The sequence below is a fragment of the Pyrus communis genome, chromosome 6, assembly GCF_963583255.1.
Source record: "Pyrus communis chromosome 6, drPyrComm1.1, whole genome shotgun sequence".
Lineage (NCBI taxonomy): Eukaryota > Viridiplantae > Streptophyta > Magnoliopsida > Rosales > Rosaceae > Pyrus > Pyrus communis.
Genome location: NC_084808.1, coordinates 12,745,971 through 12,761,955, shown reverse-complemented (window position 1 = coordinate 12,761,955; position 15,985 = coordinate 12,745,971). Strand labels below are relative to the sequence as shown.

Sequence of the window (15,985 nt, the reverse complement as noted above, 5' to 3'; positions counted from 1 at the left end):
AAATCGAGTATTGTTCGGATAGAATCCTAGTATATTAATCGAACTACACCCAAAAAGTTTTGCAACATTTTAATGAGGATGAAGCGAAGCCTTCAAGTACTCATATGGTCATTCAGACTCTAGATGCTAAACGAGATCCTTTACGTCCGAATGAGGATGAGGAAGAGATTTTGGAGCATGAAGTTCCATACCTAAGTGCAATTGGTGCTTTATTGTACTTGGCTCAATGCACTAGACCCGACATCTCCTTCGCTATTAATCTTTTGGCTAGATACAGCAATGCGCCTACACGCAGACACTGGAATGGTGTTAAAGACATTTTCTGCTACCTCAAGGGTACGACAGATTTGGGCTTGTTCTACACCCACAAATCCTCAAGAAAAGCTGCCGCCCCCTCGATCTTCAAGTTGATTCTTGCCTCGTTGGTTACGCAGATGATGGTTATCTGTCTGACCTACATAGGGCACGTTCTCAAACGGGTTATGTCTTTACCATTGGAGATACTGCTATATCTTGGAGGTCTATCAAGCAAACTCTAGTTGCGACTTCTTCGAACCATGCTGAGATTCTCGCCCTACATAAAGCCTCACAAGAGTGCTTTTGGTTGAGAGCAGTTATGGAACATATTCGAAGCACTAGCCATCTTTCTTCCGTCGTTGACCTTCCTACGATGATTTTTGAAGACAATGCAGCATGTATCGAGCAATTAAAGAAAGGATACATCAAGGGAGACAACACCACGCACATAGCGTGCAAGTTCTTTTATTCTCACCAACAATAACAACATCAAAACATTGAAGTCAAGCAAATTCGTTCCCAAGACAACTTGGCCGATCTCTTCACCAAGTCATTGCCCAAGTCTAATTTTCAGAAGCTCGTCCAAGGAATCTGTATGCATAAATTATCTTAGTTGAATTGCTTGTAGTTCTCTTATTTAGAAGTTATGTCTAACTCAGAGGGAGTATCCTGAAGCATACTCACTTGATCTTAATGTACTCTTTTTCCTACGATTAGGAGCATTTTTCCCATTGGGTTTTTGCTACCTAACGAGGTTTTGATGAGGCACCCATCCAGGGATGTTCATACTTCGCTGAGTTCGCTACTTTCGTCATGTTTGACGTTTGTTTAAGACATTATGCATACTTCTCACTTTTCTCCTTAGTCTATGGGTTTTCCCCATGCCTTGGATTTTACCATAGCGAGATTTTGTGAGTTTTACTACGCCAATGCATACTTATTTTCTTATATCTGAGACTCGCATTCACCAATTGTGCCAACGACTTCACCAATTGTTCTACCTCGTATGCTAAAGATCTAATGCGACGTTTTGTTTAAGTATTTACACACTCAAGGGGAAGTGTTGCAATCCTATTTGATTAGGAATGTGATTGTGTAAATCCTAGTATATCTAGGAGTATCTTGTATATTCCTTTTAGTAGTTTAATTCCATTTAGAAATGTAATCCTACTAAGGTAATGATTCTACCTATCCTAATAAATAAAGGCATAACAAGGTGATACAACACACGCCTCAGAATTACATATCTTTCTTCTCTCTCTATTGTCGCCGACCCCTCTCCCTCTCTGTCCTTTATACAGTTCAGTCAAATAGGCCTACAACAATTCCTATATTATTTAGCTACTTAATACAACGTTATGGTGACATTCCTCTTTATTTGTAAATGACAGGTCTTTGATTTTTGTCAAAGATGAATTTAAATCACATCATTACTAATGTATTGTGAGACTTACTCCTACGTCCTTTAGTGTAAATAATATTTTTTGTTAAAAAAAAATTATATATTATTTACCCTTAATTTTCCTGAAACTAAGGATGAAATGCTTCCGATTTGAGGAGTCATATAAAAATAAATAAATAAATAATAAAAATAAAAATAAAGTCAAAAGCAGAAGCAGTGAACAAACCTCCTGGCTGAGCGCGCGGAGCTCTCGAAGCCAACGGAGATGGCGATGACTGTGGCAACTTTCCAACCCAAAACACTTCGACCCAAAAGCCCTTACCTTCTTCCCAATCTACCCAGAAGAGTCTGCAACTTCAAGGCCTTGTCCCTCCACAATCCCCAGCTCCCATCACTCGTGGGTCAGTTCGAACCCACCATCCCAATAGAGAGAGCAGGGACTCCTCCCAGCTCATGGTATACCGATCCATCCTTTTACTCTCTCGAACTCGACACCCTTTTCTACCGTGGATGGCAGGCCGTAGGTCAGCTTCCAATTCCATTTAATCTTGGGAAATTGACTAAAATGATCCGAAATCAGAATTTCAATTGTTGAAGTGATCAAAATCAAATCAAATGTTAGCAACAAAGCGATCAGATGTCGACACATATTGAAAATCTGATCACTTCGGTAATTGGGTTTGAAAACTGATCATTTCGGGCAGTTTCCCTTTTAATTTTACTGCTTGATATCTGTTTGGTTCCTGAGAAAAGCCCAAATGAAAATTTATGAACTTTTGAATGGTTGTTGGTTTTCAGGATATACAGAACAGATTAGTAATGCAGGGGAGTTTTTCACTGGCAGGTGGAAACTTTTTTACTAGTATTTAGTTAAGTTCTGTTTGGTTTTTGGTTTTTCTTTTGGATTTTGGGTTATGATTTATTTGTTAACTCAGCAGATTGGGAAACGTAGAGTTTGTGGTATGCCAAGATGGTGATGGAAAGCTTCAAGCTTTTCACAATGTCTGTCGACATCACGCGATGCTCCTTGCGTATGGAAGCGGCCGCAAGTCCTGCTTTGTCTGCCCTTATCATGTCAGTTTCACTTACATTGCTGTTTGCTGATTGCTTCCAAGCAGATTCTTAAGGAAAAGAATATTAAATTTAATTAACTAATTACAACAGTAGAGAAATTACAGTTTTTTTTAATCCATTTTTCGAACTCTGATTAGCTGCAAAAGTTTTACCTTGTGGGTTTTGATTATAGTACGTCATTACATATGGGCTGCTCTGGCCACTCTATGTTTGCTTATCTTGGAAAAACTTTCAGTGCTTAGAAATAGGGTTTTGTTTATAAAAAATTTTGCTAGTCGAGTTAACTTTCCTATGGTTTTACCTTCTGATTAAATACTTAAGCATGCAATCCCTTTTGCAGGGATGGACGTATGGGTTAGATGGTGCACTTCTCAAGGCAACTAGGATAACTGGAATACAGAATTTCAATGAACACGTATGTTGTAACATTATTTTGGATGCAATTACATTCCCGCTATTGTTCAATATGGAGGGATAATTTGATTGATTTGTGTGGCCATGAAGGGTAGGAGTTTGGACTTGTACCACTAAAAGTAGCAACTTGGGGACCGTTTATTCTTCTCAATATGGAACAGAATGTTGACAGTGATCCAGGCAGTGTGCAAAATGAATGGCTTGGCAGCTCCGCAGAAGTACTGAGTAACAACGGGATTGATACTTCATTAAGTTTTGTTTGCCGACGTGATTATGTGATTGAATGTAACTGGAAGGTATGCTCCATGCCTGTTCGCTTTAAAGTTTTCCTTACTGGATGAGTTTCCAGTGGTGATGATAATCTTTAATGACTCCTTGTTTAGGATGAAGGAGTCGACAACTGATTACTCTTTCTTTTTGTAGGTCTTTTGTGACAACTACTTAGATGGGGGATACCACGTGCCTTATGCACATAAAGGCCTTGCATCTGGTCTTAATCTTGACGGTTACTCTACCACAGTATGCTTCCGTTAACAACTCTTCTTGGCATATGTACTTCAATTGCAAAAATAATTCTATTTACAACACTGAAGGTGTTTGGAATTGTACTATGGATTACACGACTTTTTCTTCGAGCACAATCAGACCAAGGATTCATTATCTGGAGTTCTGTAAAGAGCTTTTATTCTTGCAGCATAGATCCATCTAGTAACGTTGTCTTTGGTCCTCAATTTTTTTATTGTTCTGCTTCAGTGTTGGTTGCCTTTGCATCTGACGTATTGCTGTTGGTTATATAGATGTATGAAAAGGTCAGCATTCAAAAGTGTGAAAGCGGCTTGACAGAAAGAAAAAATGATTTTGATCGGCTTGGGTCAAAAGCGCTGTATGCTTTCGTGTATCCAAATTTCATGATTAATAGGTAATTGATCAGTGACTTAAAGTGCAATGATTGCTACATTAGTTACTCGTACTAAGTTAATTCTTCAATGAACTTCGTATAACTACGCTTTTTATGGTTTCTCATAGGTATGGACCTTGGATGGATACCAATCTAGTATTGCCGCTGGGACCACGGAAATGTCAAGTGAGATTTGATTACTTTATTGAAGCTTCTCTTAAGGTAATACTTAATTTACTCTGCTTGATAATCCATGTCTCTCTTATCCACAATATTAAGTTAGGATGTCGTTATCCAGTTTTACTGTGGTCTTCACACCGAATTATTTAGGGTTACGTTTAAAATTGAAGGTTTCTAATGTCGTATAAACTTACAATCATCTGTCGTCGAAAAATTGATGTTTAAAATGTCATAGCACGCTAACTGATTTGCTCCTTCCAAGTAATATGAAGTCACACAAGAGCCAATTAAGATTCGCACAGCACGCAGCATACTTATTGTTTCGTCGTGTTGATTTCTGCTGTGCTGTCTTCTGTTTATTTGATCTTTTGGTTCTCAGGATGACACAGATTTTATAGAGAGAAGTTTGAAAGACAGTGAAAGAGTACAGGTATAATCAGTTCGCTCCTGGTTCATAGAATGTAATTTGTATTATCCGCGCTTAACTCACAACTGGTTCAACAGATGGAAGATGTCATGTTATGTGAAGGCGTTCAAAGAGGTTTGGAATCGCCCACGTACAATATCGGTAGATACGCCCCGACTGTAGAGAATGCCATGCACCATTTCCATTGCCTGCTTCACAAGAGCCTAACAGAATGATGAACTCATTGCCTTTGGGTTCTCACTCTCTTTAGAGGAGGTATTATTCTAAGTCCTTAATGTCGCATGTGTACCTAATGGGAATTCGTAGGTGTAACCGGAGGTATATCTGTATATTTACACCGGAGGTATACTGTATACATTACATCCGAGTGTATTTTGCAAGGCGACACACGGTCTAAATATTTCTTTTTTACAGACATCCAACATTCGAAAACAAGTCAAACTATTAAACCCCAGATCACTCTTTAGGTACATAAACCGCACAAGTAAATTCCAGCGAGCAGAGACCAAACCGACTATTGCTTCTGTAAAGCTGAATGCTGCAAAAGTACATTCCCTACTTAACACATGATTAGTTCGTGGATTCTGTGAAATGTTATCTGTTGTTAGCCAAAAACCGAAAAAAGAACGATGCAGACCCGGAAAGCTATGAAGCCGCCTCTGTAACTGCAATATATCTTCACACTTCCTACTGACTAGCCTGAAAGACGAAAGGGCAGGTGACTATTAATCACGGGCTCGGAATATACTAGTACATTTTAATCCTGAAGCGAAATATACAAGAACTCCTACCTCTGAATTGTTTCTTCGCCAAGGGATCATTCTTGTGAAATACTTGAATAACGGAGTTTCTGGAACTGGAATCAGTTTCCCAACAACAGCGAGAGGCCAACTGCAACGGAGAGGTGTTGTGTCAACCAAACAGAAGAAAACTAAACACTCTCAGAGTGTCTTACTTATTTTACAAAACACGGCATAATCATAGGTTCGTTTGGGACAAATAATAAATATCATTGTAACGTCAATCAAACTTTAAACGTATCTTCACCAACTCACCTGATAAAAGCTATTACAGCTGAAATCAGCCAAAGATCCCAAGTAAGGGGTTTTGTTTTAGTGAACTTCCCAAGGAACTCGACGATGATAATCTAAAGAAAAGCAAAGCCAGGTGTAAACAAATGCAAACTTTCACCAAAGCCACATGAAAAAAACAAAAGCACTAAACTATCACCTGAAGTACGAGAGTTGCTCCTACTATTCCCATAAAAAGTAAGTTCTTGGTTATCCCTTGGAATATATTGAACTCATCGGGCTTTCGAGCATTGAATTCATTGAAAATCTGCAAGTTGAACATTACACTTATTAAAGACGTTGTATGTTGAACATTACACTTATTAAAGACATACTTTTGATAAATCAGACTTAAAAATACAAACGAATAAACCCTAGTAGCTTCATCCTCAACCAATTGGTAAACAACACTAGAAATGCATACAATATTCCATTAGAGCTGAATTGACATGATGCATATCATTTTCGACAAATCCACTTTAGTAGCAACTTAGTGCAGAACTTAATAGGAAAACTCGGAAGTGAGAAGCTTATACTTACTTGACAAAGGACACCAGAAAAAAAAATACAACAAACGTAGACTACTTAATATTAACCAGGTATGACTTACTTGACATAGGACAAATGTATTGAATATCAGAGTATTCTTCACAGTGGTAGCATTGGGACCATGCAGCTTCAGTATACTTATTCCTCGGAAGTTGAAGACAAGTAGGACAGTGACTTGGTAGAAAGCCTGAAGTTCAAGAACAATATATCAAATATACAAACGACAATGTAGAGTATGTAGCACGACAATACACGTTATAGGGCACCAATACTTCAATTTACATAAACTTAATAAACGCATGTACCTGAACCAACAAGTTCCTCCACATTATATTTGTTATGAGCGGCTCTCTGTAAAACATTGTACCATAGGTTCATTACTATAACCATCCCAAAAGCAAATAGACTGCTTAATGACATGAAATATCCAACAATATGGGCCAAGAAGAAGGCAAGCACATTCAAAACAATAAAACTATACTTTTAGATTCTGTGCACAAAAACACAGTAAAAAAGAGTTGGAAATTTCTCTCGCAATCCCACTGACGCCTTGCAATTTCAGAATTTAGTTCCTCCATGTAAATATATATGGCTATGGTAAGCATTGTCAAAATGACTTGTTGACAAGGACTTGAAAGATAAATGTAACTGGTAAAAAGGAAACCTAACAGAAACACACTTTGACACAAAATATTGTAACTATTTTTGTCATAGAAAAGATCAAGTCTTGTTCCCTCGCCTCCCTTTTCAGGGTAGAGATCCGGTGCACTACGAAAACAAGAACTTTATCCAAAACAGCATGACAAAATAATTATAAAAAAAAGGGAAGAAATGATATTGTTAAATCAACTAAAACAAGATGCACACAACTTTTCAGAAACTTTAGGTGACTAACGAAGATTAAGACAGCATATTTGGTATAATAAGCGATTTTATTTTATTATTTGTTTTGTAAAAAGAAGCCATCATCACAGAAATCTTACCTTCGACCAACAGGGGTTCTGTCCATCAAGTGATCTGTAGGTGGCTCCGTAGCCAATGCTAGAGCTCCAAGAGTATCCATGATAAGATTCACCCACAGAAGCTGCACCAAGCACAAGAAAGGCATCCACAGGTGTACACATGGAGGCGAGAGATATATGTGTGTGTGTAGATAGAGATACAGATATATATATATATATATATATATAGAGAGAGAGAGAGAGAGAGAGAGAGAGAGAGAGAGAGAAAGAGAGATCAGAACCTGAACAGCATTTAGTGGAACGTCACCAGATGAAATGGCTGCCACGACATTTATAATTAGTGCTGCAACATTGACTGTAAGCTGGAATTGGATGAATTTCTGAATATTTGCATATACAGATCGACCCCATCTAACAACCTACAACCATTAGAAAAACAAAACACTGTTAAAGATTAGCAAATTTGGGTTTCTGAATCGGCACTTGAAATAATAATGAAAATATAGACCAAGATAGATACACATACGGTCAGTTTGTCACCATGCTGACACTCCCTAAACAACTGCTTTTTTTGTTTAATCAACTTTTTATTCTTTCCCACTTTTCGATCTCAACCAATGTTTTAAAAGGCTCGCCTCAAGGCACGCCTAGGCACCCTGTGAGGCTGGGCTTGAGGGTTGCCACCTCTGTATTGAGGGAGCGGGCGGAAGGCGTTGCCGGAGCCACCTAGGCGCACCTCAGGGGATTATTTTTTTTTTTTTTTTTTTTTTTTTTTTAATTTTACTCCCAAACCCAAATTTTGGGTAGGGTTTTAACTGCCTCATACCTTTTCCTTGCACTATCATCTCTTTGCCTTTTTTTCTGATTTTTATTTTTTTTATATAATGGATGTGTGTTGTCTGCATTGTTATATGTGTGCTCATTGTGTTTTTCATCCTCTATTTTATATATATATATATATAATATATATGTATATATATGTGTGTGTATTTATAATATATGTGTGTATGCTTAGGGTGATTATTGATTAATAATCTTCCTTTTTTTAATGTAATATATGTGTACGCTCAGTGTATATATTAAAAAATTTAGGTCCCGTGAGGCTCCTAGACTGGGCTATCCCTCGGACACCTCGCCCACACCTCATGCTTTTAATACATTGATCTCAACATATTTTCTGTTAGATTCATGTTCTAGGAATTAACTCTCAGCCATCTCCAAAGCTATTGAGATCTCTCAGCCTGATAACACCAATTTCACAATGCAAAACAAACCCTCCCTGTAGGTATAAATGGTTCCCAAATCAAAGAGACCAGATTGGAAGGCTAAGACGAATGATTTCTTGGATGGTTCTAGAAATAGTCAAACCATTTTCACAACATGACTTGTCATGCCTTTTCTACCTAAGCAGAACCAAAGATTTCTAGTTCTAAACCACCATAAAATTGCTTTGATGGGCTAATCAGTTATAATCTCAATCTTTTTCAAATTCTCATGTTTTCTGGGCATTAATTTCTTTCAGTGACGCTGTGGTACTGAGGATGAATAGGTCACTGATGTTCTCAGTTGTTTGCCATTTTCGTCTAGCAGTGAATCAATTTATTGAAGCAATATTCTTGACAATGCACTCTATATGCTATTTTGCTGCAATTGTATGACTAAACAAAAAGCAAAATTCAGTGCATGCGAGCCTAATGTGGAAAAGTTATACATCTGGACACCATATATGCACACTGAGTGCTATCCTATTCACTGAAGGGTGAGGGGGATGCAAGAAAAATTAGAAGTGAGAACTGAGAGTGAACAAAGTAATAAATTAATTAAAAGTATGTATCATCCGTTGGATGGAATTTACCGAATGAAACACCTGAACTTTTGTTACAGTCCAGTTAAAAGAATGAGCTTGTGTTTATGTTACTGATTAATTAAAGCACTAGACAACATGTCTATTAAAGAAAGGAGTTATGAACAGAAAGATAGAACAGAGTGCTACAATACAATAGACAACGACATTACTAAGAAAAACTGCAAAATGTTCATACAGTTACTAACCTTCACAACTGAAGCAAAATTATCATCCAAGATAATGATATCTGAACTCTCTTTGGCAACTTCAGTCCCTTGAATACCCATTGCAAGACCAATGTCCGCCTGAACTCGTATGTGGATTATTTCCAAAAGAAAAAAAACCATCAGAACATAAACTCATTTAACACCACAGCTAAAAGGGACAAAAAATGACCCGCTACAAAACTAGTGCAGGGATTCAAACACATTAGACTGCTACAATAAAATCAAAAAAGACAACAAACAAAAACTGAAGTTAAAACATTTGACAAACCTCATGCAGTGCAGGAGCATCATTAGTGCCATCTCCGGTTACAGCAACAACATGACCCCTTCTCCTCAATGCTTGCACAAGCAGAAGCTTGTCATTTGGGGAAGACCGCCCCATCACCTGTACATTACACAAAAAAGAACCAATTTTCCTCAAATCTGGTGTTCACACTTCAATCATCAAAATATGTCACCAGAAACAATATGCAAGTAAATACAAGTAGATATCCAATTACTCAGATCATACCGAAATCTTTTCAGCATAATCTTCTCTCTGCTTATCCGAAAGTTCACGGAAAACTTTTCCTTCAATGAGTGTTGGCTCGGTAGCATCTGAATCTGGAGCAAGTATGCCACATTCCATAGCAATTGCTTTCGCAGTTTGAACATTGTCACCCGTGACCATGCGCACCTACAAAATTCTCAGATTGGAAGGAGAATTTAAGATACAACATCCAGTTGTTCACTTTCTCCAAACAATATTTAAAATGATACCCAGAAAATAATTTATGAAAAGAATATTTAAACACTACCAAATTTCTATAAATGAAATTGATTCTTCTGATTTACAGTTACTGTACGACTAAACTACAGATACAGATATGTACCTGAACCTAACTAAATTTTAACCATAATAGGACATACATTGACACATAATGACATTACAACCAGTGCAAAAACAACTGCATTTAGACCAAGTGTATAAAACTCAAAATAATGATACAATTTTTAAGAGCAAAGAACTGAGGGAGCAAGTGGAGGCTGAAAAAATATAAAGAAAAATAAAAAACCTACAAAACAATATAATAAATAAACATGCATAGGACAGCCCTATGAAAAACATAGAGGCAAGTTGATCTACCATTGTTGCACAATAAACAAGCAATTTATACAAGTTGACAGCTGAACTTATTAAGCATAGAATCTTTGGGCTTTCTACAAATTGGGGACTGAACCCTTTCTGTTCTCTCCGGCCTAATAAACACTCTTAATCTGAAAATAAACACCCTTTTTATGAAGATCAAAAATCCGAAAGACCATTCACATAGATGTTACTAAATAATACCTTAACACCAGCTTTTTGGCATAGTCGCACTGCATCTCCCACCCCAGGCCGACAAGGATCCTGCAATTTTTTCAATTCTCTAAATAAATTTAAACAAACTACAAGTGAATGCAAATCTGGAAGGTGCCAAAAGAAGCAACATATCAGCTTAGAACAGAGGATGTTAAATGTTACATGCTCCTCATCTAAGTTAGCAATACAATGTCTAAATTTATGAACGCACTACCTTTATACCAACAATAGCAAGCAAGACAAGGTCATCATCAGGCAATGCCCACTCAGATAGTTGTCCATCAGTTGGAACATCTTCCAATTCATGTGGTCTATAAGCAATGGCAACACAACGCAAACTGCGAGCCGCCATATCCTCAATTGATTTCCTGAAAATTTTTGACTGCAGACAAAGGCATATTTCATTAAAATGAAATATTAGACAAAAACTTCCAAAGTTCAAAGTCACCATAAAAGGAACACAAAAGTAGTGAGAAAATAAGTTTAGGAACAAGATTCATACAATTGATATTAGGGATAATTTGTACAAGTTCAAATTTTGTCTTTTAAGCTTAAAAGAAGGTTATAATGTCTTGCACGATCACAAAAAATTAAAAGGGTGTTAAAATCATCTCAAGCTGGAAAGGAATGACTAAATTAGAGGAAGAAAAAATAGACTGTATTATACAAGTGTTTCACTAAAGAAGATGCAGAAATTAACTATCATTTTATTACGTAAAAGCCAAAGTTTTCTCCTACCTTCTCATCATCCATAGCTACCAAATTGTCATTTGGATCCAGGTACTTTGTACAACAGGCCAAGACTATTTCAGCAGCCCCTTTCCAGTGTATATGAACTTCGGAATTGGGCTGTACAGATAGAAAAAAGGAAATCAACCATTACTTGCAGCTCCCTTGAATGCAAAAGAAGTTATAAACAATGAATACTAATATTCTTCCCCATGTACTGTAACTGATATATGAAGACATTTTACAAAAGAGAACGTATAATATTAAAATCATCCTGATTCCTGATATGTTTGTTGCAACCAGGAAGGTAACAAATAAAACACAATAATGAATACATAACTACTAAAACAAAATTCAAAACGTACTATCTTAAGATCCGCATAATATAACCATATAATCAAGAACTCTTAGTGTGGCAAGGTAAGATTCTTAAGTTCCCTACCAATTTAACTGCAGCACCACCTCGTTTTTTCTCAGAGTTGAATGGGAACACGTGAAGAAGTGAAGACTCAGACCTTATGGCATCAAAATTCATTCCGAGCTGCAAACCAGTTATCAATAATTAGTGGTGAGTTCAAGGGACGAAGTAACCCATGAGCAGTAGCAAGATACATGAATTGGAAAACCAAATGAAAGAACCTTGATTCCCAATTGCAGAATTGCCTTTTCAGTTGGTGATCCAGAAACCTCTATATCACCACCAGTCTACAAAAGGGAAGAAACAGCAAATTACAACCTTACTGAACCTAAGCCTTCACCACTCAATATTCTGCTTAAAAATCTTAACAAGAAAGCAACACAAATACTTTAAGCATACCTCAGGCATATAAACACTGCCATTTGTATTCAATGCAATGCCTTCAATAAGCAAAGATGATAGCATTGGAGACAAGTCTGGCTTATCGCCAGAGAGAACAATTTTCCTCCCACCCGTAAAAGCCTCAACAACAGCCATCTATACTCGAAGAAATGTAGAGAAAAATATCACTCATTAGCAATCTTAAGCTAGAGAACAAAAGAATGAGAGGGAGAGAGAGCAAGAGAGACAATTAGAAATAAATGTCCATAACATTTGTTCTGCTCACGCCCACCACCATTTTTTAATCTCAAAACACCCACACCAATTGACTAAAATTTTCTCTTAGTGAGACAACACTTAAGCTGATTTGAACGCTCAAACTAACTTCATCTGAACTAGCCTAGTTGATGAGACCTCAACACCTCGACCGTCATATATTTTACAATGAAAGAGAAACTGGGCATTTAGAACTCCATTTAGAACCTCATTGTAGTGTAAGTTATACCCACCTGGTTTAATGTTAAGGTTCCAGTCTTGTCGCTGCAGATTGTAGTTGCAGAACCCATGGTTTCACATGCAGACAGCCTCCGCACCTTCATTTAGAGATCCATTGTCCCAAAATTATTATATGCTAACCCTAAGAAAAGTACATATACTTAAAAATCTATGAAGGCACAAGACTGAAAGACAATTAGACTTACCAAGGCCTTATCTGCCATCATTTTTCTCATTGAGTAGGCAAGCCTGTGTCATAGCCAAAGAATGAAAGGGGGAAAAGTAAGGAATGAGGAACGTAGAAAGATGAATGTGTGCAATAAAAAAGTATCCTTTTACAAAAGAAGATAAAAGAATAGTTTTATATTTTATGTTTGGCTTGCGGGGAGCCCAGGGCCACAACACATTGTACAGAAAACTTAGTATCGAAATAATCATTTTTCTGATAGCAGGTTACTCAGTGTAACACATGGGTGAAATTAAAAAGGAAAAAAAGAAAAAGAAAAACAGGTTTAGCACAAAACAATGAGCAGACTTACGTCAAGGTAACAGCTAAAGGGAGCCCTTCAGGAACAGCAACCACCACAATGGTGACCTAAAACATTTTTCAGATTAATCAAATTCACAAAAACGCTTGTATTTAAACTGAATAATCAGGTAAACAATGAAACATCACGGGCAAGTATTTACTGAAAACAACACAGGAGTTATTGACATACTGCAATAGTAACAATTTTAATGGCTCCATCTAAGGCATCTCCAAATTTTGTCTTTCCAGCGGTAAACTGAGGTTTTCCAGTTGTATCTTTTGTATGGCCAGTAAAGTATCTGCACAAGTTCAAGTGTCACTGTCATTGAGAAGGGGTCACTAGTGATAGTACTCTATCATAAATCAAGTCACTGTCATAGAGAAGGGGTCACTAGTGAAGATCGGAATATACCTAACCAACAGGACTATCAAGACAAGAAAAGCCACTGTGAGTCCAACAATACCAATGAAAGTCGCAACCCCGTTCAAACGCACCTATTCAAAGATGTATATGTTTGAGTACATAATTCCATACATCAAATGAAAATATTCAAGTTAAAAGTTCATCGCTGACCTGCAAAGGAGTTTCTTCACCAGTATCTTCAGAAATACTAGCCATGAGCATTCCCCATTCAGTATTAATCCCAACACTAGTTACCTTAAGAAACAATGATAATAATATTAAAACATTGACAGTTCTATTTCAAAATTACAAGGGCAGCAAATAAAGACAAGCCTCCCAAAAAAAAGTTTCAGTACCCAGAAAGATTTCAGATATTGCATTGACTGACTCTAGAAAAACCATTATGAATCTATATATGTATCATGGGAAAAGGAAAAGAGAGATTGGAATCTTTACCAGCATAGTACCATTTCCATCTGCTACTTTGCAGCCGGACATTAGAAATGGGTCCTTGGAGTCCTTGCGAACCTGAAAAAAGGAAAATATATACATCATATGATTTACAGAAAATAAATGGTCAGTGTTCAAACAAGGCTAGAGAACATGTATAGAGGCTCACAATCTTGCTCTCTCCAGTCATACTCGACTCATCTATTGCAAGTGAGTACCCAGTTATTAAAATGCCATCAGCAGGGACCTACATATAGAATCACAATATTAATAAACTTTTCAATTGGAATGCAACTGCGAAATATACATGAAACATTTACTGACAAATGCGCATACCTGATCGCCGATATTAAGGGGTACAACATCACCAACAACTAGATCATAAATTGAGACCTCAACACGTCTACCACCTCTAATGACCTGCACATTACCTCCAAAGCTAAATATCGGCACATGAGAAGAAATAAAATTCACATAAACTGACAGTGAAGAGAACCAGAAGCTCACTTCCAAATGTATATTTCTCTTTTCCTCATTTAAATTCTGGAACTGAAGAGATTGTCTGTAATCACTAACGGCTGCAGGTAAAAAATATAGGAAAAACTGATGAGTGTGTACCACTTCAGATTAATAGAAACTCCCATTTATTTTAGAATTCAAGTAATGAACTTGTATAAGCTCATGATTGACATATGCTTAAACACCCCACAAAATAGCATAAATGATTAAACATCATCCAAATTTGTAAGAAGCCCATATACGGCTACGAGTGACATGCATAGCATCCGCTCTAATAATGGCAGATATTATATATATATATATATAAGTGTACACGCATATACACACACAAACACACACACACACACACACACACACACACATATATATAGAAAAGATGAATAAATTTTGAACTCAAGGCTTTAGTGTCAAATAATGTGCTCAAATGTGGAATTGATGTATTCTGGCCACCATGAATAGTCTTCACTCAAATTAGTTTTTGGGAAATAAGTACAAAACTTGCTGAGCATATTCACAGAATTTTATTTGAATATGGAGAGGGAAAGAAACAAAACTGTTAGACATCTATAATATATATATATATATGCCTAATATTTAAAGCAAGTTGACTGGTACATCAACACACCAGCCCCTACAAGCAAATTAACTAAAACGTTGGAAACAAAAATGACAATCAAATATATACATTTTAGACATCATTGAATAAACATGCTAACTCAATACCTGTAACAACAATGACAAGGAGAACTGCAAAAGCAATGCTGCCCCCATCATACCATCCCTCCTTTATACCCTGTAAGCTTCAAAGAATGCATAAGACGAACACCATAAACAAATTTCGTATTTAAAATGAATAAATAAAATGAGATTCACAAGGGTTTGTGATATCACTTTTCTCCAAATATGATTATGAAATCATCAACATTCCCACAAAAAAGTGACAGATTTGCAACCATATAAGCACTATATCTGTGGTAATGATAGAGGTCATTTCTCTAATAATGAACACCATGGCCCTCGCAATACATGCAATCAAAATCTGCACTATTTAAGAAAAGACAAATCATGCTACAACAACAACTCAGACTCCAAAACAAACAGGACATTATCAGAATATAAAAATCACCCCAAATAGCAGATATTCATAAGAACACCCTAAAAGTTTCACATCCTACTCTCATTAAGGATGAAGCTATTAAGAAGCCAATGCCAGCTCACCTCTGTTTTTATACCCAGCGCTAAAGAAGCCACTGCAGCTACCATCAAAATGATCAGAGTAAGATCTTGCCAAGCTTCCCAAAGAAATCTCTATCAGACAGACAAAAGAAAAAAGAAATATATTATAACAGCACAAACTTTTCTTCTTCTTTTTT

At 36.8% G+C, this 15,985-nt stretch overlaps 2 protein-coding genes across 8 annotated transcripts in view; one reads left to right on the top strand and one right to left on the bottom strand.

Annotated features, from left to right (window-relative positions):
• The first annotated feature begins 1,905 nt into the window (after window positions 1–1,905).
• On the top strand, window positions 1,906–5,102 carry LOC137736842 (choline monooxygenase, chloroplastic). Its single transcript, XM_068476133.1, has 10 exons — window positions 1,906–2,223; window positions 2,498–2,543; window positions 2,638–2,773; window positions 3,114–3,188; window positions 3,283–3,483; window positions 3,611–3,706; window positions 3,985–4,106; window positions 4,214–4,307; window positions 4,645–4,695; window positions 4,770–5,102. The coding sequence occupies exons 1-10, from the start codon at window positions 1,965–1,967 to the stop codon at window positions 4,905–4,907; spliced, it is 1,218 nt and encodes a 405-aa protein (XP_068332234.1). The 5' UTR covers window positions 1,906–1,964; the 3' UTR covers window positions 4,908–5,102.
• The window catches only part of LOC137736841 (calcium-transporting ATPase 10, plasma membrane-type-like), a 30,150-nt gene continuing 19,164 nt past the window's right edge, over window positions 5,000–15,985 (bottom strand). For all 7 annotated transcript variants that reach the window (XM_068476129.1, XM_068476128.1, XM_068476130.1 and 4 more), the window contains 29 exons: window positions 15,831–15,920; window positions 15,336–15,405; window positions 14,601–14,671; window positions 14,430–14,513; window positions 14,263–14,340; window positions 14,100–14,171; window positions 13,815–13,898; window positions 13,653–13,735; window positions 13,431–13,539; window positions 13,251–13,306; window positions 12,918–12,960; window positions 12,726–12,809; window positions 12,235–12,372; window positions 12,057–12,122; window positions 11,860–11,958; window positions 11,427–11,537; window positions 10,903–11,070; window positions 10,677–10,736; window positions 9,858–10,022; window positions 9,615–9,731; window positions 9,326–9,424; window positions 7,555–7,692; window positions 7,295–7,395; window positions 6,617–6,662; window positions 6,373–6,498; window positions 5,923–6,030; window positions 5,748–5,839; window positions 5,484–5,583; window positions 5,000–5,391 (listed from right to left, as the gene is read on the bottom strand). In XM_068476129.1, coding sequence (XP_068332230.1) covers window positions 5,380–5,391; window positions 5,484–5,583; window positions 5,748–5,839; window positions 5,923–6,030; window positions 6,373–6,498; window positions 6,617–6,662; window positions 7,295–7,395; window positions 7,555–7,692; window positions 9,326–9,424; window positions 9,615–9,731; window positions 9,858–10,022; window positions 10,677–10,736; window positions 10,903–11,070; window positions 11,427–11,537; window positions 11,860–11,958; window positions 12,057–12,122; window positions 12,235–12,372; window positions 12,726–12,809; window positions 12,918–12,960; window positions 13,251–13,306; window positions 13,431–13,539; window positions 13,653–13,735; window positions 13,815–13,898; window positions 14,100–14,171; window positions 14,263–14,340; window positions 14,430–14,513; window positions 14,601–14,671; window positions 15,336–15,405; window positions 15,831–15,920 — 2,670 coding nt within the window. In that variant the 3' untranslated portion in view covers window positions 5,000–5,379. The remainder of the gene's footprint in view (window positions 5,392–5,483; window positions 5,584–5,747; window positions 5,840–5,922; window positions 6,031–6,372; window positions 6,499–6,616; window positions 6,663–7,294; window positions 7,396–7,554; window positions 7,693–9,325; window positions 9,425–9,614; window positions 9,732–9,857; window positions 10,023–10,676; window positions 10,737–10,902; window positions 11,071–11,426; window positions 11,538–11,859; window positions 11,959–12,056; window positions 12,123–12,234; window positions 12,373–12,725; window positions 12,810–12,917; window positions 12,961–13,250; window positions 13,307–13,430; window positions 13,540–13,652; window positions 13,736–13,814; window positions 13,899–14,099; window positions 14,172–14,262; window positions 14,341–14,429; window positions 14,514–14,600; window positions 14,672–15,335; window positions 15,406–15,830; window positions 15,921–15,985) is intronic.